Source organism: Antechinus flavipes, chromosome 4, assembly GCF_016432865.1.
Source record: "Antechinus flavipes isolate AdamAnt ecotype Samford, QLD, Australia chromosome 4, AdamAnt_v2, whole genome shotgun sequence".
In the NCBI taxonomy this organism is placed as follows: Eukaryota; Metazoa; Chordata; class Mammalia; order Dasyuromorphia; family Dasyuridae; genus Antechinus; species Antechinus flavipes.
In genome coordinates, this window is record NC_067401.1 from 67,838,385 (window position 1) to 67,865,542 (window position 27,158).

Consider the following 27,158-nt stretch of genomic DNA (forward strand, 5'->3'; position numbering starts at 1 on the left):
GTGTGTGTGTGTGTGTGTGTGTGTGTGTGTGTGTGTGTGTGTTTGTCTGTCTCCCTCTCCATTTTCCTCTGTCTCTCTGTCTCTTTCTCTCTCCCCTTCTCCCTTTCTCTTCCCCCCACCCTTGGTGACTTCATCAGCTCAATAGAAGAGTGAAGAGATGAAAAGAAAATAGATTATGGTCAGATAAGGGGATTTTAGAGTTCCTGAACATGAAAGTGGTTCATATATGGTTGATAATAAAATCAAACTATAATTTTTGTGTGTGACTGACATAGGTAGAAGTATAGGTCATGATAAATAGGTCCAGTAACTAAGTAATTAGAGCATTTAAGGGAGTGTTAATGTACATGTGGAACTCCCCTACTATGATAACAGGTATTAAGGATGAGAGATTATGAGTCAGATACTAAGCTCTTTGAGAAGAGAAACAATAGCTATCAAAATTTTGGTTGGATGAAAACCACACAAGATGTGGATTGTAAACATCTCAAAAAGAGGAAAGGTTAGAGAGTGGTGAGCATATATAGTGCTTTGAAGTCTGCAAATCTTTTGACATATTATGTCATGTGATATTCATAGGTGACTGACATAGGTAGTACTATTGAACAGAGAGGGGAAATGAAGCCAAAAAAAATTTAGTGAAAGCCCCAGAGTGAAATAACTAGGAAGAATCTGAAGTAAGATTTGAATTCAGATTTCCCTGACAGTTATAGAGTTCAAGTAATATAGCAAATATAGTTTTAGGCACATACATATATGTAGGTGTATGTTTTTAATTTTTAGACAGTAATCAAAAGGATTGAAAATATAATCATTTATCCAGGGTCAAAAAAAATTAAGTTAGAATAAAGGTTTTTCTTTCTCCAAAGCCAGACATATATATACTCTTCTACATTGGCTCTCAGAATTCAAGACAGACCAATTAAATCATAACACTTGTAGTGAAAAAGTTTCTACTTTTAATGGCTATCTATGTCCTTGAAAACTAGGACAAACAGTTTTCTTAGCTGAAGTATGGTTTGAATCAAGTGCAGCATGACTCTTTTTATTTTATTTCTTAAAATGAAAGGATTCTACATAACTAGGATTAGAATCAATTACTGTGGTTATGATTAAGCAGGGAGTTTTATTTTGTCTTGTTTTTAAGCAGGCAACGTCCTCAGATACCCATCAAACAAAGAACACAACGAGAATGTGGCCCCATAGTATAATATGTAAGTTTCTCATTTGATAATCAAAATAAATTAGGTTGTGTGGTAATAGTTTAATCCTATTTTTAAAAAATCTTCAAAAAACAGTTTAGTGAAAATGGATATAAATGTATTGCTAATGAACATTTAAAAGCAAATTTTATGTGATAAGAAAAATAAAAGAAAACTTACCAATTCCTTTTCAGCCTTTTTGTTGTTCAAAGCTTCAACTCTGGAATCCAGTTCTGCTTGAATTTGGTCTCTTCTTTTCATAACTCCCTTTATATTAAAACATGCAGATACAACATGTTGCAATTCATTCTGTCAATTGTTTCAATAATAATCTTATAAAGCACAATTAATGAGCATTTTAATAATGTAAACAAATTCTTCTATTAGGAGGACAAGATTACAATATGGCTTTCTGCTAGTTTGTTTGCTTACTTGCTTTCTGCTTGCTTGTATTTGTTTTTTTTTTTTTTTTTTTTTTTTTTATTCAGGGCTTTTGTCAATGTGGCCTTTGGTCAAAGAATTAACAAATTCTTAATTAAAGAATGTCTTTAAATAGGGCAGTATGGCATAGTCGATTGAGTTCTGGATTTAGAATCAGGAAAGCCCCAATGTGAATTCCACCTCTGACACTGAGTAGCTATCTGGACAAAGGCAAACTAACCTTTACAGGTCTTAGTTTCCTTATTTGTAAAAGAATGAGATTGAACTAAATGGCCTGTAAGGTTCTAAATCTGTAGTCCTAAGAACTTTTGGTGCCTATTTGTTTGATTGTTTTTAATTCCTCATTTAAAAAGTTAACTTGAAACCAACACCTAAAGGATTTGTTTCTTCAAATCCATCCCATTCTAAGAGGTTTTGTGATCTATCTAATGTTTATTTGAATACAATAAAGCATAATTGCTTATGAAACATTAGTTATTGTCAGAATAGAGAGGGTTGTAAATTTCAAATAAGAATACACAAAAGCTTTGAAGACAATATTAGAAAATATCAACATCCAAAATTAATTCTAATAAATAATATAGGGTGGATTAGTAGAAGTAACTAAAAGGTTATTTTGGTTATGTTTTTAATAGATTAGAATGGTTCTCAAACCAAGTATTGAGGGTATCATTTTAATGCACAATTTTAACAAAATACATTATGTTCTATATCATGGTATTGAAAATAAAGGAAATATTGGCTTATAGGTGACAAATACAAGGTTCAGTTTAAAAGAAGATTTATCTCTAAAACTCCATCAAGAATATCAAGGTGTTTCCTAGTATTTTCTCAAGAGACTAGTAATAGAATATAATTTATCATAAATGAACTCAACTGTATTACAAAACATGCCCAAGAGATCATAATATAAAAAGCACATGAATATAGATTAACAAACATTTGAATAACTATTTATATAAGTGCACACACTTGAATGATACATATGTATAATTACATGGCACTTTGATTGATTATTATATATATAAAATATATATCAGTATTTGTAAACATGAGTTCATAACACTTTGGCTCCTGCATAGCTATTAAGTATTTCTAAGTAGATCTGTGTGCACTTAAAGATAAGTACACACAAATACAAAAGTGTTACAGAACCAGATTTTAAACTCCATGAAAAAACAGATCCTCTCTGAATTTTTTCTTTTCATTTCTCCATATACTTAATATAGTACTTTATACATCTTAGATAATTAGTGATTTCTTCATAAATAAATGATAGGACAGTTATATACTTGTTATCTAAATGAGTGAAGATTGGCTCAAACTATACAATGTGATGCAGTAAAATATCTAAGTTCTGGAACACTAATTATATTCTTCTAATTTTAGGGGGCTGAGGCAAACACAATATAAAGAGAAGGAGTCAATTTAAGTTTATTAGCTTTAAAAGTTTCTTTGTGTTAAGAGTTTTGCAGACTGACTTATAAAAATGTACTACTAAAGCTTAGTTGGCTGGTGATTAGAAAATGAGCTGATAGTTAAGGTGAATCAGAGAGTAAGAATTTATCACTAAAAAGCTGCTTCTTTATAAAAACAATCAATCAAGCATTTAGTAATTACATCTGATCCCAGAACTACACTAGGCACTAGAGATACAAAGACAAAGCAGAACAATCCCTGACTTCTAGAGCTTGCATTCCAAAGGATAGATGCAGATATATACAAAACATACATTTTGGAGCAAAAGTTTCCTTTAGAAGGAGGCACTTGAATGAATTCTAAAGGAAGCCACAGATTCCAAAGTGTCAGAAGAAACAGAATTTTAGGCAAGAGACAAGCTCATCAAAAAGCAGAGAGCACAGAGCTGGGGTCATATATGGACTAATAAGGAGGCTAGTATGGCCTAACATAGAAGAAGATTGAAAAGGCAGGATAAGGTCGGATTGTGAAGAACTTCAAGTGCTAAAGAGTCACTGAGATATTGAGTAGGGGACTGACAGGACTAGAAATGAGGTTTAGGAAAATCACTTTGAAAGCTGTATGAAGCACAGCTCAGGAAAGGGAAAAGTATGAGAGAGCAGGACAACTAGGAAGTTACTGGAATAATCCAGGCAAGAGGTAATTAGGATTAAGGTCTGAAAGAGGATGGTGTTTGTGTGAGTAGAAAGGGACAATCTGATGGATGTTATAGACAGAGAGACAAAATTTGGTAACTAATAAATAGGTGGGGTGAGAGAGAGGATTTGAAAATAACACTGACTTTGAGAATCGAAATGATTAAAAGGTAGATGAAGTGGTATTATAGATAAGAGTGCTGGGGCTGGAATCAGAAAGATCTGAATTCAAATTTGACTTCTGACACTTAAGTTTATTATTGTTGTCATTCATCCTAGGTTCTGGAACAGGACAATGACATTAAAAAGCTGATGACTTGCAAGTGAGTTGGATTTAAGGGAGATAAAGCTATATAGAATCATCCATCTTACTCTTATTAGCTGTGTGAGCCTGAGCAAATCATTTATCCTCTCTGTAACAATTTCCATGACTATAAAATAGGAATAAAAATAACTCCCAACTCTCAGTTAAGGCTGTTGTGATGATCAAAGGAGATAATACTGTAAAATTCTCAAGAGCCTAGCACAAAGTAGGCTCTTTAATAAATGATTGTTCCCTTTCCTTCCCCTTTTAAAAGGTGGCTGTGCCCTCAAAAATAACATGCAAGTTCACAAGAGAGGATGATTGAGGAAAGGAAGAGGTTAGCAAGGGATGTGTTCTTTTTTAGACATGCTGAGTTGGAGATTTCTTAAGACAAAGTTTGAAATGATCAAAAGATAGTTGGTGATACTTGACAGGAGTTGAGAAGGGCAAAAACTGGAGACATAGTTTTGAGAGTCACTGGAATATAGATGATAATAGAATCTGTGGAAATGATGAGGTTACCAATGGCAAAAGTACAGAGAAAGGAAAAAAGAAGAGACCTAGAAAAAAAATTTGGGGAACAATCATGGTTAGATTCAATGACAAGAATAATAATTAGCCTAGTCAAGAAGATATAAGAAGAAGCAATCAGACATCCAGCAGGGGAACAAAAAAAAAGGGAACAATTTCTTGAAAATCTACAAGAGAGACTCTCTAGGATGAGATCATTCACAGTTTCAAAGGCTGCAGAAAAATCATGGAAGATAAGGACTGAGAAAATGTCAGGAAATTTGGAGATTAAGAAGTCGTTGTTAAGTTTGGAAAAAGCAGTTTTGGTTGAATGATAAACACAAAAGCAAGACTACAAAAGCAAGTTTAGAAAAGAGAAAAAAGAAAAAAAAATGGAACCAATGGCTGTAGACAGCTTTTTCAAGGATGAGAAAGGAATGAAAGATTTAGGACAGGAATACATTTGGAACCAGTTCTGTGATAATATGATTTTATGGAAATATCCCTTAATTATATCCAATTCATTCTGCACTAACCACACACATCTTGGTTACTTTATAATTTAGTCCTGAAAAGGACTCACTCATTTGGAAGGAACAGCATGTACAGCATACTAAGGTAGCATCACTATGGCAACAATATTTTCCAAACCAGAAACTGGGACAAATGATTTTCTTTTTGAAAAAAGTCATTAAAAGTATCTTTTCTTTTCTTTTCTGAAATTGTGACTGTCCATGAAGGTTCAGCGCTTAGAGATGACATGGAATATATTTTGTAGCTGGGAATTCAGAATGGTTGATCCAAAGAGAAAAGCACTATGGAAACAACTAAGGAAAAAGTATCAATAACAATAAAAGTAACAGCAGCAGTAATAGTAGTAGCAGCAACAATAATAGTAGTAGTAATAATCAAATCAGCAATAGTAGTATTTGTAGTAGTAGGAACAGTAGTATCAATTCACATTTACATACATTATCTCAGTAGATCCTTACAATAGCCCTAGCAAATAAGTGCTATTATTATCCCCATTTTACAGATGAGAAAGAAACTGAGGTAGGTAGAGGTTAAGTGACTAGCCCAGGATTACACATCTGGGGAAGGATTTAGGTCTTTATGATTCCAGGTCTAGCACTCTTATCCACTGAATCATCTAATTGCTTTACCACAATCTGGCTTTCTAATTTGTCAACTGGATAACATGCTTGGATAACATGCAGACCAAGAAGCAATTCCACAGAGCCTAACCACCCTTGAGTAAGCAGATAAAATCAAGTTCACAAGCCTATCAAGCTAAGAATTAGAATTTTGCTTAAGGCCATTACATCATGTTAAGTCCAGTTTGTATAACTAGTTAACCTCCTTCCTGACTGTCTCTCAATTTCATTAACAATTATGCAATGAAATGTACTCATTACACAAATATATATGCATATAAACACCCACAGAATACTAATACTTATGGTCAAGCTACTCAACATCTTTGACATTTGATTTCCTTATTTATAAAAAGGTAATCTCAATCGTTAGTGGTCTATTTCACAAAGGACCAAATGGAAATGTAGATTTGAAAATCAATGTGAGGAGGTCCTGAGTAACTAAGTGCCATTGGCAGAAAAAGACTGAAATATTGATGAAATTACACTCTTGAAGGGCACTGATGAGGATCAATTTAGCCTCATAGTCCCACCTTCTTAATTTTAAAATAAAGGACTAGAAACATGTTAAGATTGAAAAAAAATAATAAAAGCAAATATGTATTAAATACAGGTACTGAGAAATGTGCTGAGGGATAAAAAGACAGAAATTAAATAGTCTTTGCTTTCAAGAAGCTTACATTCTGGGGGTGAAGGTAGGGAGCAAGAGTGATGGAATATAGTTTGTAGGGGAAACAGTACTAAGTGAAGGTCATGAGTAGTCGCACCTTGTATATATCCAATCAGAAATCTGAATTATGTCAAACACCTGAAGTTAAATTTCTTCTATAAATCTGTCCATGGCTCATGCCGTCTTTGTTGAATCTCTTTGAGTTATGTCTGCCCCAATATTCTGTCTCTTGGTGTCTTTCCTCTTCTCTCTCCACCTTGTTCTTGTCATGTGGTATCTCTCCTCTCATCCCCTACCATGCCTCTATTCTTTCTCCTTATTATAGCTAACTAGCTTTTTTAGGGTGCTAAATTCTTTTACAGATTTAGCCTGTCAGCTAAAGGCATACTCCAACCTCATGGGGGTAATTCCCTTTCTCCTGGTTAATTGTGAATTCCACTAGAATACTTGTCTTTTTCATCATTAATTGTTAAAACCCCTATCCTTGCTAACAATATGCTCCCCAACTCTATTTCATATTTATCACTCCTGGTGTCTATTGTATCTCTTCACTTTGTCTGTAACCTCTTTACTTAAATAAATCTACCTTTTGCCAAAGAATATGGCCATTGTGAATTCTTCACATGATTGAATCCCAACATTTGGTGACTACATCAAACTCAACATTTGGTGCTAAACTCCAAATACATGATTTGAAACTAGAAATTGCTTTCCTAAATCACATGAAATGAAGATGCTTTAAAGCAAAGCTTCTTAAATTCTAAGTCAACACAAGGTAAGAATGTGGTCCATCTTGGGTAGAGTAACTGAATGCAGGGGTTGTGAAAAATTTGGCAACAGTAAAAGGTTTCTGAATGCTCTATGTTCTGCAATATCAAATATTCTACCATTCATTAAATAAAAATAAACAAGCACATCCATCTCATTAGTAGGCAAATTTGCTTTTATCTTTAAAAAATTATATATACACACACAAGATTTTTTAAAAATTTCTTTATGATTTATTATCAGTAAATGTTTGAATTATATACCTATTTTATATACTAATGTACCCAGGGAAAAGTAAAAATTTCTTGGGTTAAAAGGGATCAAGAATGAAAAAGTTCCAAAAAGTCTTGTTTTAAAACACAATACAAATTTTAAGAGTTACTAACTATAAAAAAAAAAAATAAGCTATGCTCTGTCTTATCTGTCTTAACTATTAGAGAACCTTACTTAGAATTGAAACAGTTGAAAAACTGAATGTTGAATTTTAAAATAAAGGACTAGAAACATGTTAAGATTGAAAAAAAATAATAAAAGCAAATATGTATTAAATACAGGTACTGAGAAATGTGCTGAGGGATAAAAAGACAGAAATTAAATAGTCTTTGCTTTCAAGAAGCTTACATTCTGGGGGTGAAGGTAGGGAGCAAGAGTGATGGAATATAGTTTGTAGGGGAAACAGTACTAAGGAGGTCCACCTGAAGGGTGCTTTTATTCTAACAATCTGTTAATGACTGTAAAAATGTTCTTTCTGACTTTAGAATCAGTGATTCCAACGGCCCTCCTCCCTTAGAGTGCTATTGTTATAAAAACATTAAGAATAGTTGGGGTGGACAACAGCGAGCTCAGCCCCTTCTCTGGGGTCTTTGTCAACTCTCAATTTTTAAGCCTGCCAGTTTTCTTGAAACCATCAGGGTAAGTAAGGTCATCAGCCTTGAGAACTGAGCCTGTTTAAGATTTATAATTCCTAAATAATGAATGTGTTTACTAGGAATATATAAGCGAGTTTAATGGTTGATCCTTTGCACCAGGATAAGTTTAAACACATAAATCATGTTAAAGAAAATCTCCTATGTGTTTAAGTCCTGATATACTTTTAAAATAATGCATCTAGCCCTAAACAGTGATTAATAGAATTTTCTATCAGAAATAAAATCTCTTGTAACTGTATTCTTTTGAGTTTTGAATTTAAATGCCTGATCATTAAGTCAGGAACCCACCATTCAAGAGAAATGTCTTAAGTTACTCAGAGGGATGCTTTCCTGAACTGTCATAAGTGGATGTTTTATTTGGGCAAGAGTTGGGAGGACAACCTTAGCTTCCCCTTAAAGTGGGATCCTTCTGACTCAATTTTCCAGTTGTTTCTTTGTTTTCCACCTGACTATTCCTGGCTATGATGTAGAATTGTTACTCATGATTGGTTGTCAAACAGAGCTAAGGATGCTTTATCCTGTCATGTATGTGCTCTTAAATAGAGGCCTGAAGGACCTTGTTTTGACACTATTATACTCATGTTACTGCTTTTCCCCCTTATAGCAAATTTCTATAATCAGAACAAATGGTCAGTAGAAGCCATGAACCCAGTACAAGTATCCCAGGGGACATAATGGTTTTCTGTTAGATCTTAAAGATGCTTTCTTTTCTAAACCATTGCATAAAGACTCACAATTTCTTTTTGTCTTTGAAAGGGCGAATCCAAGGGAACATAACCCCCACCAATTAACATGGGCAGTCGTGTCCATAACATGGAGGTAGCTCAGTGTTTACATGACAGCCCCCACATATTTGGACAGACACTGAGATGATATCTTGATGTGCAACCCCTCTGGAGAAGTTCCTCTGGGAGCAGCCATAAAAACCCTTAACTTCTGGATCTCGGAGGGCTATAAAAGTTTCTTTGTCTAAAGGCCCACCTAGCCTAGCAGCCTGTTATTTGGGCCATGAATTAATTTCCACTTCCTTTTTGCTCATAGCAGAGATGAATCAATCCTATCACTCCCTGAACCTTCCTCAAAGAAACACTTTGTACTTTCCTGGGCATGGCTGGATTTTATACCTAATTTTAGCTATTGCCAAGCCCCTCTGTGATTCTATTCTAGGCCCACACACAATTCCCCTTAAATGAGGCCCTGATCAGACAAAGATTTTTAAGATCCTGAAAGCTATACTAATCTCTTACTTCGGCCTTAGCCCTAGCTAAAACTTTTATGCTCTAGGTTGATGGATGATGGGTCCAGGTCCTAAGCGTCTTGACTCAGTCCTTGGTTCCCTATCCCAGACCTCTTGCTTACTTCTCAAAGAAACTTGGTGTCTTTGGGGTGACTTTCCTGTCTTAGAACAGTGGCTGCCACATTCCTTGTAATTGAGGATGCTTCTAAGCTCACTCTAGAACAACCATTGGAGTTTCTAACTCCCCGTTACATTCAGAGCATTTTTGCTTTCACTAATTTTAGAAAGGAAGTCAGTCTATATTGACTTCAAATATGTGTTTCATGTTTTGCATGCTCATGAGGCCAGAGGGAAAGAAAGAGGACCTTTGACAACAAAAATAAGTAAATAATTCCCCCGTTAAGTGTGCAGGGAAAATTCTACAATTATTACAAGCTTTACATGGACTTAGAGAGGTTTCTGTTATGTTTTGTAAAGGATACCACAAGGGGGATTCACTTTAGGCAAAAGGAAACAGCTTGCAAATGCAACTGTCCATGCTGCTACCTTTTTGCCTCTGACCATGGCACCTTTAATTCCCCAATTCCTACACTCCCTCGTATCTCCCAGGAACAAGCCCTTGCTAAAGAAAGAGGGTACACTCTTTCTCTTTTTAGGTGTGAACGAGATAAGGTGAGATCTTTCAAGACGGTTGTGAAAATTGAGTAAGGCTTCATCTATTTCAAAGTTTGAGTAGGCCTGAAGGACTTTAAGCATTAAGTCAAGGGCATACTTAAAGTGTCTCCTCCCTGCTATCCCCCTAAGAGCATACTTAAGTCCCCTTCTTATTATCCTCCCAATTTCAACCAAATATGGGCAACTATGTACTTATTGATCAAGTTCAATTTCTTGGGTAGTTCCCAAGTGTAGAATGTAAGATTCTCAGCCAATAAGGATGAGGGTCAGTGGTGAGAGGGGGAATTTGTGTTAGGGATTAAAAGCGTTGACCCTGTCCCCTATGGTGCTTCCTCCCTTCATTTGTCTGCTAGATGGGTGGGACGCCAGATTCTTGCCTTATGTATAATAAACTTTGCTTTGCTTCTAGAGATCTCTCCAGCTTTTTTATTAAATGGTTTCTGACCCACACAGGTGGTTTCAAACATTTTCAGACCAACTTTTAATCCCAGAAGCCAGACAGTGGAAATTTCTCTTTGGTCCACACACGCTACTCACTTAGTGGGGGAAATGCTCTCCAGTCCCTTATGAAACCTATTTTTACTATTCACAAGCTAGAAGAAACAAACATATCTGTCAGGTCTACCCAGCTAGTGCCCAAGCTAATTCTGAAAAGTCTGTTAAATTCCCCATCCTGAAGCTTATCCGGAGGAAGGGTACATATTTAGGGGAAGACTGGCAGATAGATTTTACATATATGCCCTCTCTCAGGGGGTTCAAACTGCTTTTGGTTTTTGTTGACACCTTTGCTAATTGGGAAAAAGCCTTTCCTTATAAGACTGAAAAGGCTCAGAGGTTTTTGCTAAAGGAGATCAAACCCATTTAAGATCAACTATTATCTCCATTCGGCATGTCATACTCTCCATTCACTGTTTAATGCCTTTTAAACATTATGGTGCTTGCACCCTGGGCCACCTGAGCACTCCTTTCACTATATATAATGTCACACTATTTTGCTCATTACACCTACTCCTTTGAGACAAAAGGGATTTGGCGGAAATGTTCTTGGTATTTACCCAGGGAAAAGCTGTCTGGATGAGAGACATTCTTAATAGCCTCATCTACATCTCCAAGTCTCCCTGGATGGGGTTTCTGGTTACTGTTCCTAGTAATCCCCCCCAAAATTTTTTTTGCTCATATTTGGTCCTGCATTTTTAACCTACTTGTAAGATTTGTTTCCTCAGACAACAAGCTATGAACTTCCAACTATTTGTTCAACCTGAATACCATCGGACAAATTCACAATAGCCATTCTCTGCCAAAATGAAGAATTATTTAGGAGAAGAGTTTACAGACAAAAATAAGAGATAAAATAGGCACATGAGGAGTGGCCAATATGAAATGGAGTTGGGAGAGTTTATAGTTAGCAAGGAAAAAGACAACTTTCTCCAGGGGAACTCACTCAGGAGAAAGGAAATACTCCCTGATGTGGGAGAAAGCCATTAACTGGCAGGTTAGGCTAACCAGAGTTAGCTAGAATAAAGAGAAAGGCATCATTCAAGGGAAGGCACTATGATAGAAGTAAAAAGAGTACTTCATAATGGGCTTAGTCTAGAAGGGAACTTGGCAAAGATCTTCATCATTAGCAGACTGAATGAGATGAGGTGAGATCTTTCAAGACAGTTGTGAAAATCGAGTAAGGCTTCATCTACTTCAGAGTTTGAGTAGGCCTGAAGGACTTGGAGCATTGATCCAAGAGAGCATACTCAAGTCTCCTTCCTACTATCCTCCCATGACATCATTTTCTCCCTATTTCAGTCAAATGATGGGCAACTATGTATTTACTGGTCAAGTTCAATTTCTTGGGTAATTCCCGAGGTTAGAATGTAAGATCCTCAGCCAATGAGCATGAGTGTCAGTGATGAGAGGGGGTATTTGCATTAGGGATTAAAGGTGTTAACCCAGCCCCAGAAGGTGCCTCTTCCCTTCAATTCCCTGCTCGATAGATGGGACCACCAATCTTTGCTTCTAGAGATCTCTCCAGCTTTTTTATTAAATGGTGACCCTTCACCATTTCTGAACCACACAAGATCTTTATAGGAGAAACAGAATCTTGGGGGTTTCTCAGATACAAAGTGGGGAACTCAGGGGGAAGGAACAGAGAGGTGGATGGCCTGTACCTGGCAGATCAGATCTCAGACCTGTCTAAAGATATGCTGATCATGATAGAGTAGGAAAGTTAACTTCCTTTTTGTATGCAATTGTGATTGAGAGTTGGCATCAGGAGTATCTTAACTTATGGTACCAGGCAGTCTGAGAAAGCTAAATTCCTTCAAAGTTGTCATGAATTTTGTTAAAGATTATTGTTAAAGATTAAAGATTATAAACTAGACTGGACACAGGACTAAGAATTAACAACAGACTGACTTTACATTATTGTATATGAACAGGATTTGGTATTCACATTATTCCTACAAAGTTTATTAAAGACAGCAAGCTCACACCTATAGAGAAATTTTTAGGTTAGAAATTGAGAATGGAAATGCTATAAAACAACTTTGTTTTTATTTTTGTCAAGCATTCTGTGTGCTGTCTTTTTAGTTTACCACTTTCTTCAAGTATTTAAAGGACTGTCACAAGGTAGAAGGATGTTTGGACACAATGGGCAGAATGAGGAATAATGGATGGATTTGGCAAGGAGAAAAAATGTAGACATAAGAGAAAAACACTTCCTAACAATGATGGTCATTCATAAGTGGAATGGGTTGCTTACAATCTTCAAACAAAGGCCAAGTGCCTTTTATTATTTATTTTTTATTTATTTATTTATGTTACAATCGGGATTCCTTATGTATGGAATTAACTGAGTGAAGATGCTATCATAGCTTTAAACCATACTTTAATTGTGACTTGAGACTTTATAATAATAGAGCTGTAGCAAAAGTTGTCCCCTCCTGTTTTCCCACTACTTCTTAATTAGCATTTAAGTACTTCTTTTAAAGGTGATGATGGCTTTGAATTATATCTCCTTGTATATCAGTTCTCTAAGGAAACTTAAATTAAGAGTTTATTATTATTGACTTGTATTCTTTTGTTTCTGGGTTAGATTTCCCTGATTAGAATGTAAGCCTGGATTCCCTCAAACAATGAGAGAAAAGGCCAGCCTGGGGGGTTAGGGGACTTCTGTGTTCTGAGTATTTAATCTTGTGTTTTGAAGTCATGCTTGACTCTCCTTTACTGACAAACACCTTGTCTGATGGGAGATGCCCTTTCTCACAAGACGGTGATAAACCCCTTTTTGCTTTTTCTTACTCCAAGAGTCTCTGATTGTTTTTGTGGAGAATACTGTCCCACACCTTTCTCACATACTCCTTCTAATTCTTCAAAGCTGTTAATAGTGAACAACCAGCTCTGAAGAGTTCAAATCTGGCCTTAACACTTAACACTTCCTAGATATGTGACCCTGGGCAAGTCACTTAATCCCAATTGCCTCAACAAAACAAAAACAAAAACAGTTAACAGAGGCCTCCAAGTAAAAACCTTTCTTTTACTCAAAACCTTCCCAATAGTTATTTTAATCTTAGTGTCTTTCTTCTGTTAACTGTTTCCTATTTATCCTGTACTGGCATCTAGGTGGCAATGTGGGTAGAGTGCCAGGCCAACTTAGCCTCAGAAACTTAATGGGTGATGCTGGGTGAGCCACTGTGCCACGTTTGCCTCTGTTACCTCATCTACCAGAAGGAAATGGCAAAGGAAATGGCAAACCACTCCAATGATTTGGCCAAAAAACCCTAAATGGGATTAAGAAGAGTCAAACTGGATTGAAAATCACTAACTTGCTTGGTGAGTATTTGTTTGCCTTTGTTATCTCCCTTATTTAGAAGGTAAGCTCCCTGAGGACAAGGAGGAACCTTTTGTATCTTTTGGTTTTCTCAGAAATTAGTATATAGCCAGGAACAAAGACAAAATTTACTAAATGTTTACTTATGATGGGGAACCCTGAAACTGTCCTTCTTGACTTTTAGGGTGAGCCCTGAAACTCTTTTGACAGACACCTACCTTTTGGGGCAGTTAAGTAGTTTCATTAAGATTATCCCAGGACCACTCCCTACTTAGCTCGAACTTAAGTGCTTTAATTTAGCTGGAAATCTGGACCTGATATTTCCATTGAGAAACTGCACCCTCAATTGAGCTGCAAATTAGTCCAGGACCACTCCTACTTAGCTCAAACTTAAGTGGTCTCATTCAATTGTAAATCTAGGCCTGAGGGCAGTGACAACATTGAAGTAATTTCATTCAAATGAAACTTCAGTCTCAGATTTCCTATTAAAGGGCAATTTGGGGCTCATTGCTTTGCAGAGGCCTGAAGTAGGATCATGCCATACCAAGGGACTGCTTTCCTCTTGGCACAGCTGCCTACCAGGACCCCTGCCCGCTGTGAAGAGACATTCTCTTCTCAGAGATAAACCTCTTGTTATCTCTCTGCCAGGATTTCTCTGCTAGGACCTTTATCTCTCTGCCAGGACTTTGTCACTTGGAAGTCAGTCTTCCCAGCAAGAGCTGGCTTCTGTAGGTCAACAATAAACTTCCTTTTGCCAGTCTAATATTTCAGGTTGGTGAATTCTTTCATGTTGGACCGACGCCAACCAAAGAGGGGTTCCCGCAACTCCCTGCACTGCCACTAATCGCATCACTTATCCATTACATCTCTAGCTGCCAGGAATTTTCTCTAACTGTACAGCTGCTTGGGAATGCTTATCCTCCCCAAATCTGTCTCCCAGACTTTCTTTTAAATTCCACCTAGGGAGAACAATAAATACAGCCCCTGGCCTAAAGTCCTGAAGATCAGAGTTCAAATTCTACCTCTGACAATTAACTGCCATGTGACCCTAAGCAAGTCCTTTAAGCCTTTCATTTTTTCATTTCAATGTCTTCATCTGTAAAATGAGCAGGGGAAAGAAATGACAAACCACTCCAGTGTCTTTGCCAAGAAATCCTCAAGATGGGGGTCACGGAGAATGAAACACAGCTAACCAAAAAACCCTACTTCTAAATGAAGACTTTCCCCAGGGATCTTCATTTGCAAACTTGCTTTCCTCATTTGTGTGCGGAACAGGTGCCAGACTCCCTTACCCAAATTAACTAATTAGAGACATCTTCAGACACAAGGAGGAAGCATTGATTCAGTCCCTGCAGGGAGAGGCCCAAGCACACCAGGGAGGCAGAGGAAGCTCTCAGCTCCCAACGCGTGCTAGACCTGGCAAGCAGGAAATAGCAAAGACCGTTAAATAGCAAAAGACCCAACTCTTTTCATTGGATGGACTAAAAAGGAAATGATCATTACTGACCAATGGTAACCAATGGTAACCAATGTTGTATGCTTCCTGGGTCACATCACTTCCTGAAGCTGGACCTAGAATCCAGGGGTCCTCAAACTTTTTAAATAGGGGGCCAGGTCACTGTCCCTCAGACTGTTGGAGGGCGGGACTATAGTAACAACAAAAACTTTGTTTTGTGGGCCTTTAAATAAAGAAACTTCATAGTCCTGGGTGAGAGGGATAATCGTCCTCAGCTGCTGCATCTGGCCCCCGCCTAGTTTGAGGACCCCTGCTGGGAGAGATCATGTGACTTCCTGCCCTGCAGATCTCTGGGAAGCGGGATCCCGTGACTTAGGCCTATGTCTGACCCACTCCATCTCAGACTTTGGAGAAAACTTCACCTGGTCTCATTCACTTAGAAATGATTGATTCAAGCCCTACTTGATTCTTGACCCAACTGCCTCTAACAGACTCGATTCAGTTCCAGCCATTCCAAGTTAGAGATCATAGCGATCTGGATTACATTTAAAATTCTTGTGACACCCTTAAGTACCACCTTCCTTCATTTAATTACTTCCTTTTTATCTGGTACATACACCTTGTTTGTACATTTTTGTTGTTTTGTCCTTTCTTTTCTGAGGGCCAATGCCATCACGGATGTCTTGCCTTGCCCATGAATTGGATTTAAATGAGGCAGAGTTGCACAAAGTCATGCACCTGGATGAGTCAGGTAGACACTAAAATTAGATGAGCATCCCTGAAAAGGATCCCACACGCCCTAATGATGGGGGTGCGGCTTCTAGGAGAAATACAGCAGTAATCCCGAGGCCCCCAGACTTTAGGGGTACTATTGTTTTTAACAATTTGTTTGTCAATGATCCTAAAGTCTTCTGGCTTCGGGGATAGGATAATATAGTCAGAGAAACTTTGCCGCTTGCCAGATAACAATTTGTTGGTCAAATAACAGAGTTTCTGAGACAAATGGTGAGGTGCATATCAGATTACTCCTTACTTCTACCACTAGGCCATAAAAATAGCCTGTCTTTTCTCTATCTTTTCCTATAATCTTGTCTTCTTGCTCCTGGTTCTTTGTTAAATCCTTTTGGAAATTAGCCCACTTCAATTGGCATTAAAATTACAATAAACTTCCCCCCTTTACTTGGAGATGGGTTCAAGTCTTCAAATTCTTTGAGACACTTTGTGACACCAGTCTGTGACCCCAATCTTTTGAGGTCCCTTTTGAATTTCAATACTAACACCTGAGGTACCAATCTTCCTACAACACTTCCCACACTCCTGTTTATTACATATTTGCTTGCTTGTTGTCATTTTAGACTGAGCTCCTCGAACACAGTGACTATTTTTTTGCCAATTTTAATATCCCTAGTGGTTAGCACAATGTCTGATATACAGAAGGTGCTTAATAAGTGATGCTTTTTTGACAGACTGGTATGAATTGGACAAAATGAACACTGAGAGTCTTCATAATTTTACAATTCTGTGATTCTGTGAATATGAAAAGAATAGAATGAAAGAATTTATGGTAGAGCTCCATTTGAGACTAATTTAGTGAAGTCACTAAAGGATCACTCTAGAGAAATAGGTGGAATTTGTAGGCTGAGCTTATATTCTATATTAATTAAATTCCATTAATTTTTGCTGCTATAGAGAACAGATGTCCCTTTGGGAGAGGCCATCTAAAAGAAAGGAAAAGGAACCAGGTTCAGAATCTCCAGCAACTAATATGTAATCCGAGGCTAGAATTTACAGTTTGAAGGAAGAAAGTAATTAAAAACCTTGGGAAAAGCTTTATTTCTTCCTTGGAAATATTTGAATGATGAGTCATGAGAGAATAAATCTAGAGAAATAGGTAGATCAAGTAACCTCAGATTAGTTTAGATCAGATACTTTTATTTTATAAACTATGTTCAGTAAACTTTCATGGACTGAGTTTATATCGCTGTTTTGAAGGTTTTTTTGGTTTTATTTTTTGAGGAATAATAGTTGGCTGATTTTTTTTCTTAGCAAACAGTGTTTAAAATATAATCCAGCCTTATCTCAGTTTATTCAAGACAAGTAGTTTTGGTTTTTTTCCCATACTTAAGTAAGGTTAGACTGGAGACCAAACATTCCCCTGGAGAGTTATTCAGTGGGGCTGATAGCAACAACCAGATAATTGCAACTGAGTTCCAGAGAACTGGGGAATTGGAACAGGAAGAATAGGGTCTCAGCTAACTGCAGGTATTTGTTACTTCTGACTTGACCAATTCCCTGATTTTACCTACCCTAACAACTGCAAAAGTGGCTAATTTTTATAGTTTGATAAAGTATACTGTTAAAATGGTTCTAGTCAATATAACAAATATGGGATGAAACCAGTCAATTCTTCCAGCATTATGAAAATTTAACACTGAATTGTTTTAAGCCAAGATTCATATAACATTGAGAACAGACTCAAAAATGAATAGATCAATAATACAGAGGTAGCTGGATGGTGCAGTGGATAGAGTACTAATCATGGAGCAAGAGGACCTGATTCAAATCCAGTCTTATACACAACATTTACTAGCTGTGTGATCTTGGGAAAGCCACTTAGCCCCAATTTCCTTGTCAATAATGATAATACAAAATCATCTATCCCTCTTTGACAAAGCCCTTTTCCTATAACAAATATCTCAAATTTTCCCTATTTTCAAAAATCACACACACACACACAAACAAAATTAAAAACAACTGCTTTAAGCATGCCACTTTCCCTTTTCTCCTTTACCTTCCAACCTTTTTCCTTCCTTTCAATCTCACATACCTAAAAAAGAAGAGTGGACACTAATTTTCTCCACTTTCCCACATTTGATTCTTCCTTAACCCTCTGCAAAATGGATTCCCCTTCTACCACTCAATGAAAGTGCTCACTCAATTATCAGTGAATTGCCAAATTCAATAGCTTCATAATCCTCATCCTCCTTGATTCATTCTTCATTGCTGTTTCCTCTTTCTTCTTGACACCTACTCCTCCCAAGATCCTAGTGAACCACTCTTCTCTGATTCACTCACTCTTCTGTTATCCCTCCTTGAATGTATTTGTATCTCCAGGATCAGCACAGAGAGTAGGTACTTAATACATTATAATAAGAATAAGAATGACAATAATAACTAACATTTATCTTTAGCTTTAATATTGCAAAATAATTTACACGTGTTGTCTCATTTGATAACCACAACAAATCTATGAAGTAGATATTATTACTATTCTCATTTTTCAGATGAGGAAACTGAGTTTAAATGACTCCTTCAGGAGGCACGGAGTTAATAAGTGCTTCAAACAAAATTTCAATTCCAGTGTTCCTGAATCACAATAAGATGATTTATTCATTGTGCCATTTAGCAGTCTAATTGATTGGTTGAGATCAGCTGATACCTCTTCCATGGATCATGAAGCACAATAAGTGAAGAGTTTGAGATTTAAAAGTGATGCCAGTAATCAATACATGAAAGGAATTTCATTTTAGCACATCTTTCCATGATCATCCCAATTGGAATAACCTCGTCTTCCTTGAATTTTCTCTGCCAGTCTGTTTGAATTTACTTATACACTTGAGCACATTCTAACTTGGATTCTAATTATTCACATATTTCTGTGATTTGTTTTATTTCTGAATCTTCAATATTTGCAGAAGATGTTGTACATTTAAAAAAAATTAATAGATCTTTGATTTTTAGCTGTGCAAGGTACCAGAAGTGGTAAGGAATTCCCTTTGCCAATACAGATATATTTTTTTCTCCATAATTTATTTTCTTGAGTTTACTTTTGCAAGGGTGAATGTTGAAAACTATCTTTGCATGTATTTGGAAAAATAAAAAACTATTTTAAAAAGTTTTTTGGGACCCTAAGAGGAGAATGATTTCTCCAGAATGAAAGAGTCACTATATGTTAAAGATAGAACTTGAACTCAGATGTTACTAATTCTGAGGTCACTTTTTTTTACACTCAGCTATACTTCTTTTACATCTGTATCATGTATGATGTAAGAAGAATCTTCACTTTGACCTCAAATAACCTAAAATAGAAGTGTGCCTCTGATACTGTATGACTATGAATAGTTTAAGCAATGTGTATACCTCAGTTTCCTGATGTATGAAAAAGGGGGTTAGATTAAGTGAGCTTTATTCTGTCATCCATAATTTTGCAATTATATAAAATATAGAAATTAAAGCTGGACCTCATTTTTTTTCAACTACAAAATAAAGTTTTTAACTAAGTGATATCAGAATTCCAGCCTGCACTTGGTGAATTATTTTTTCAATTACATCAGACTCTTTGTGATCCATTTAGAATTTTTTGGGTTTTTTTGCTGAGGCAATTGAGGTTAAGTGATTTGCCCAGGATCACATAGCATTTAGGATTTTCTTGGCAGAGATATTGGAGTTGTTAATCATTTACTTTTTCAGTTCATTTTACAAATGAGGAAACTGATTATCAATAGGGTTAAGTAACTGGCCCAGGGTCACACAGCTAGTAAATGTCGGAGGCCATATTTGAACTCAGATCTTTCTGACTCTAGGCCCAGCACTCTGTCCACTGTGCCACCTAGCTGTCTACCATCCTGCTCTAGAATCCCATAATATAGAGCTAGTTTGAGAGTCAAACAATTTTTCTCTATTCAATTATCCATAGAACAGGTACAATAAACAAAGTAAAAACTTTTCTGGTCAACTGAACTAGAGTGATTAATTTATTTGTATGGCATTTCTGATGTGTTTTTACCAAATCCACAAGTAAATGAAGAAATAAATGAATGAAGAGATATTTATAAATTACAGTTGCTACACAGAAGTTTCTAACCTTCAGACAAGGAAGGAAAGAATCATGGTTTTCTGTATTTATTTTCTGCCTTCAAAAATGTTTCAGTCTCTGTGCATCATCCAAATAAAAATTGGGACTTTTCGTAAGATCCAATTTAACTTGGGCATATCTTATGAAACCCAAAGAATGTTGCTTAAAATTAAAAACAAACGATCTCTGCCTGGAGAGGAAGGATTACTTAATCTTTTTTATGGATATGAAAAATGTTGACCATCTGCTGAAACCTAGAGACCCTTTCTATGAATGATGGGGTTTTTTAAATGCACAGAATACACTGTATTAAAAAGAAAATTAAATGCATTGAAATCTAGTCAAATTTTTTAAAAAAATGATTATGAACTCCAGGTAAAGAACTACTAGCAGAGACAGATTATTCTGACAATTCCTTCTTGTTTCTGTGTTACATTTGGTATTTAAAAAAAATAAATAAATTCAGGTAAACTTACCATTAATATTTCACTATAAAGGACATATTCATGTACAACTGGAAGCAGTGTCTCAGAAAGGTCAACTATTCGTCTTTCAGTGGCCTTACAACACTTGTCAATGCAGCTTGCCACGCCTTTCAGGGAATCAACCAGATCCTCTTCAGATGCTGACCACAAGGTATAGATTGGTCCATATTCCTTCATTTCCTCAAAATACTCTAAAAAGCAAACACAAACAAACAAACAAAAAGGACACACAGAGTTTCTTAATAAACACTATAACTGACTAGAAGCTGTTAAAAAAAAACAACATATATACAACTCAGGCATAGCACTTGAATATAGTCTTTTTTTTCTGATATTATCAACAATAATTTATTTAGGCTAGTATAGTAGAGGAAGTCTTGGATTGAGAGTAAGGAAGTCCTGGTTAAAATCCTGCTTCCAGCAGACATTTACTAGCTGTGTGACTCCAGACAGGTCCCTGGACCACTATCACCCTCAAAATTCCTCAATCATAAAATTGAGATAATAGTACCTACCTCCCAGATTGTTGTGAGGATCAAATGAGATAACTGATATTTGTAAGTGTTTAACACAATGATTGACACATAGCAGGTGTCCAAGAAGGAAGTAAGGTGGGGGAAAAGAATTTGGTCAAGTACTTGATCAATATTTCTTTCCCCCCATCTTCCTTCTTTCTTTGAATATATTTTGCTGGAAATTTGAATCAGCATTCAACATTTTTTGTTTTTTTATTCTAAACAAGCTATACTTTTCCAATATAAAAATTACTATCACAGCACTATCAGTTAAACATATACTTTTTGAGCATTTTCTGTGTATGTAAGATGCTCTCATAAATACTTCAGATAAGATGAAAGACAATAGAGTACTTACCATTTAAGAATTTTCAATCTATAAAGATTTTGTGAGTTGTGGGGGGAGAGAGGGGAGAGGTAAAACATACATAAATTAAAAATATGGTAAAAAGTAGGGGGAAGCTATGGAGACAAAAAATTCTAAAAAAAATGTGTAGAAGAAATGTATCTAGATGTACTGACTATATGAAAAAAAGAAATATGAAATCAGAATGGAAAAAGTTGAAGTCAAATCATTTGTTGTTCAGTCATTTCTAACTCTTCATAACTCCATTTGGAGTTTTCTTGGTATAGATACAGAAGTGATTTGTCATTTCCTTCTACAAGTTATTTTACAGGGAAGGAAACTGAAGCAAATGCCCAGGGTCACACAGCTAATGTCCAAGGCTAGAACTTGAACTCAGGAAGAGGAGTCCTTCTGATTCCAAGCCCAGAACTCTTATCTATTGTACCACCTGATTCCCTTGAAGTCAAATTATGGCTGGTCTTAAATGCCAGACTTTTTTTCTTTTTTTTTTTTTCTTTTACTCCATAAGCAATTGGGATCTACTAGGAAAAAAATGTTAAACCAGTCTAAGTTTCATTAATCTTATTTTTGTGAATTGAAGTACTACAAATTTTCAGTAAAGTTTTAGTTCATTTTCATGACAAGCATTAAGCTAAAAGGCTATATTACAAAATTGTGATTATTTATTTGGACCCATATTTTATTCCAATCAGTTTAATATTCCACAGGGGTACTGATTATTAGTTCTGATATTAGACCTCAGATAGTTCACTTGCTTAACTATAGGAAGCTAACTAAAGGATCTCTACCCTCGTTTTTTCCTTGTGATGGTGAGCAATACCAGTGTGGTAGAGGTTTCTCAATAAAATGGAAAGGTTCTCAGCTATTTTTGTTGTCCCTCTCCCCCTTGTCATTCTTCTCTTACCCAGCATGGGGAGAAAACCAAGAGCACTTGGCCAATAATTGACTCTGGTTGCTGGTCTTTGACTTGTCTTTCAATGAGCCCATGAGTTGCTCATTAACTTAGTAGGACCTTCTGAAAGATCAAGATAAGTTTATCAAGATAACTCATTAGCCCGTTTGCCAATCAATGGGTATTTTATGTAGACCCTGCTGGAGAGTTTGTATTGTCTGAGTGTCAAATACTATAAAGCTAAGGCCCTGAAGGAAAGGGCCATCTAAGATCATAAGGATGATTTGAGATCCATTGCATTAGAGAGGATCATGGACCCTTTAATAAAGTGTCATTGGCTCAGAGGTCTGCTTCAGTGTTTTTTTTATTATAGGTTAGAAAATTTTAGAATCCCACAAAACAGAGAGATAACCTTGAAGGAAATAAGGTATAAAGATTCCACTACTGCCTCTAACACACACTGGCTATGTATTCCTATGCAAGTCACTTGGAAAGTATCCTAGACCAGTAGTGTCATAATTGAAGAGAAATGGGGTCTGTAATCCATGCATAAGGATCCCTCTAAGAAGCATGTTGATTTAGTTTTCAAATTGTTATATTATCTATATTTTATTTTTATTATATTTTTATTTATTTTGTTAAATATTTCCCAATTTCATTGTAATCTGTTTCCTGTCATGCTCACAAGTATTAGTAGACTCACTAGTTTTACATTTCTGCCCTAGACAACAATAAAACAAAAAGCTGAAGAACAAATAAATGGTGACACAAATTCTGTATCTATAGAGGAAATTTTCTATACTAGCACTTCCCTATCCCAATGAAATTATAGGCTCAGAAATACTTTTCTTACCCTATCTCCTCCCTCACAAAAAATTAAGTCAATTAAGTTTTCCTTTAGCCTGCTGACTCAAGGCAAGTTCAAACTTTAAAAAGTTAAAATAAAAACATCCAATTTACAAACGATTATAAGCAAGAAGCAGTACAATGAACCAAAGGATGTTTTTAATTTTGACAAACAAACTTTTCCAAAGATACCCTTTACAATGATAATTACCTTTTGTCAACAAAATCAGGCTTTATTCTTTTTTTCCCTCTAACATCTAAACTATCTAGAAATCAAATGAAGAAAAGATTCCTAAATGCAATAAGAATCAAAGAGGTGTTTTGATATGATAGAAAAAAGTAGGAATTTGGAGGCAAGAGCAGGGTTGGAATCAACTTCACCACATTCAACTGTTAATTTGGACAAATCCCTTTGCTTCTTTGGGATGAGAATTAAAATTAGATGATCTTTAGAGGTAAATTTTTTTTTTCAGTTTTAAAATTACACTCTAAATATTTCAATATTAAGAAAACATTTTTTAAAAGAATTTTTTTTTAAATATATGAAGTCATAATGACTTTTGAGCTCCAATTTAAGTCTCTCATCCACTTACTCAGTTGTCAGGGAAAAATCACAGGTCTTTGACTTCATCTAGTTTTGGATTTAATTGAACACTTGGTCCAAAGCATGTTCTCTTTAAGGTGATATTTCACTGGCTATTGTACCACTGGACAGGAAATACTTAACTCCAGTTAGATTGCTGTAATTATGCTACTCAGGGAAATTTTAGATGGTTTATTAAGAAGCAATTTGACATATTAAATTATTTCTAAATGAATGTTTAATTTTTTTTTGACGAGGATTTTAACTATATTAAAACAATTTGAAATTAGAAAAAAAAATAAGGCAAAACACTAAGTCCAGTAGTTTTTAATTGTATCCCACTCCTCATTTGTACTTTGTCTTGGTATTAAACATTTCTGTTGTTGTTAATTTCTTTGTTGCAATTGGTAGGAAAACTCAAACTGTTATTTGAGACTTTTTGACAATTTTTTTTCATTTTTTGATCATCTGTAATAAGGAAAACATTTGAGGTTTTCTTGGCAAAGATAATGGAGTAATTTGCCTTTCCCTTCTCTAGCTCATTGTAAGATGAGCAATTGAGGCAAGCAGAGGTTAGTGATTTGCCCAGGTTCACAGAGCTACTAAGTGTCTGAGGTCAGACTTGAACTCTTGAAGATGAATCTTCCTGATTCCAAGCCTAGTACTCTACCTACTGTGCCACCTAGCTGTCCACAATTCCTTTGCAGAATGCTGGTTCCAAATGTTATCTTGAAGCATTGTCAAATAAGACAAGGCTTTTAGACGGTTTCATGGTCAAGGAAATTACCAACATTTCAAATAAATCTAAAAAAAAAACCCCAAAACTCTTTTTTTTCATTTGAGAACTGGCAATGGTTTCAAAATGCCATGCAAAAATAAACATTTACTTCAAAAATAAAGTTTATGATTTCATCATAGCATGAGACTAATCTTATATTCCCAAAGACTACTTCTATAAAGTACAAGTTCTAAGAGATTCTGACATGCTAGAAAGTTTTGAGTATAGTCCCATGAAAGATTATTTGCCTTCTGAGAACTTCTCTAGTTCAATATGGAGAGGCTCATCACCAATTTGTTGTTCTTTTAGTGATGAATTCACTGGCCATGACTAGAACTCTAGTCTCCAAAGAATTTAAGTTGAAAATCACTCAAAAAGTAAATGAGCAGACTGCCACACCTTAGACTATATGTAGGAGATTCAATGTTTGATGGCAAGAAAGGCATTAAAGAAACATATGAACTTTCAAAAAAGAATGTCCACACAGACATACAGAGTGAGAGCTAACTCATAGATGATCCATGTGATTGTTTCTACCCTAGAAATATGAAAAAAACTTAGAAAAGGCACCTACTACATCAGATTGATCCCATGTGTCAAAAAATAATAGAATCTGCATAAGAGTAGCAAAGGGTGCTTATGACATAGGTGAGTAGCAATATGCATCATTGGAGTTAATACCAACATCAATGGGCTCACAGGTTCATTTTAGTTTTTGAGTAAAATTCAAATTTTAGATGAGAAACAGATGCATGGACTAACCAAAAGGTGGTAGTATCAAATGATTACTCCACTGATGCCCACTTTCTAAGTTAACAAGGTGATTTTGAAATTTATTAAGTTTCTCTCTCCCTCCATTTTATTCTTTCCTTCCATCTTTACCTATGTCATCCTCTTCTTTCCACACATTTCTGTTCTTTTTTCATTTCTCATCAATGCTCCCTCCTTCTAAAATAACATAAGGACAACAGTAATGAGAAATTAGCATTTATAAGGCACCTTAAGGTTGACAAACCATTTTCTATATGTTATTTCATTTGATTAATATGAAAATGTAGCATGTTTTTTACCTGTATAACTAGTTAATGTTCTATTCCCTATTCTAAATGATAAAATGCTGAAGTTGCACACTTTTAACAAAACATGGCCACAATACAGTTTAAATTGCCCTTTATTTCATTGTGGCAACTGATTTATATATATATATATATCTGGGATTCAATAGTCTGCTAAACAAATTAAATGTCTATGCAAAATTGCAGGAGAATACTTAATCTTCTAAGAGACTTTGTAATCAGTTTAAAATTACACAGTTATATATGCAAACAATGACTTCCTTGTATATATCACTTTCTTTAATCATTAAGATAGGTCAGAAGGACTTCTGCTCAGTAACACTTTTGGCAAAAAGCTTTGTTCATGTTTCTCTATGTACTTGAAGGTAGTAACACTATATTTTGCTGTATTTTTTAATTGCTTGAAAATTTAAAGTTATATCACACTAATCAAATCACTCTTTATTTCCTTAAAAGGAATATTACAGCAATCTTGAAATATCTGAAAGGGTGTCATCGGTGGGGGGGATGGAGGAGGGAAGGAACTGGACTTTTTATTTGGCCCCAAGAAACAAAAGTAGGCATAATGGGTAGATATTTCAGAAAATCAGATTTGGGCTGAAGGGGAAACAAACAAATCTCCTTAACAATTAGGATGATTCAAAAATGGAACAAATGGTCTCAAAGAACTAATGAATACTTCCTGGTAATAGACTTCATCAAGTAAGGGTGAAAGATCATCAGTGAGATAGGTTGTACAGGTTCAGATTGGGCTAGAGAATCTTCTGTAGCTAGATAATGTGAATGTCTTTGAAATGACTGAAGCCACTGACAAGAGTTGTTCATCTTAACTTTTATGTGTTTTACATTTTTCGCATTCATTATATCAGCTGTCACAGTCAGATCTAGGCCTCTTTTCTTGGCTAAAGAATATCTGAATTTCTCTCAGGCTCTTATTCTGATGTATTTTTTTTTTTTTTTTGTCAAGGCCATCTCCTCTCTCTCTGAATTTGATCCCAATCCCTGTAATCTCCAGGAGATTGTAACTTCAATCACTGTCTCCCCTGCCTCAGAAATTTTCAACTTCTCTCTATCTGCTAGCAAATTCTTTATTCTTTTCAAACATATCCTGGTCTCCCTCATAATAAAATAAACAAAAACCTTCATTGGATCTTATCATCCCCTAAGGGAACTATCATCCCATATATTTCTTCTTTCTCAAACTCCAAGAAAAAAAAAAAGTTGTTTACACTTCATACTCACTGTCTTTACTTCCTTTCACCTCACTCTTTTCTTAACTTTCTACAGTCTGTCTTCTGACTTCATCATTCACCTGGAACTGTTCTCTCCAAAGACTCCAATAATCACTAAATTAGCATGTCTGATGGCCTTTTCTCAGTCCACATGCTTCTTGGAAGATCAATCAGTCAACAAGGATTTATTAAGCACTTCCTGTATGCTAGGCACTGTGCTAAGCATCAAGAATACAAAGAAAAGCAAAA

General features: G+C 35.7%; 1 protein-coding gene across 1 annotated transcript in view; it reads right to left on the reverse strand.

The window, feature by feature from the left end:
- The window catches only part of SNX7 (sorting nexin 7), a 146,265-nt gene that overhangs the window by 76,468 nt on the left and 42,639 nt on the right, over positions 1-27,158 (reverse strand). The window contains exons 6-7 of the mRNA XM_051993275.1: positions 20,612-20,811; positions 1,383-1,469 (exon numbers count right to left, since the gene is read on the reverse strand). Of these exons, the coding sequence (XP_051849235.1) occupies positions 1,383-1,469; positions 20,612-20,811 (287 nt within the window). The remainder of the gene's footprint in view (positions 1-1,382; positions 1,470-20,611; positions 20,812-27,158) is intronic.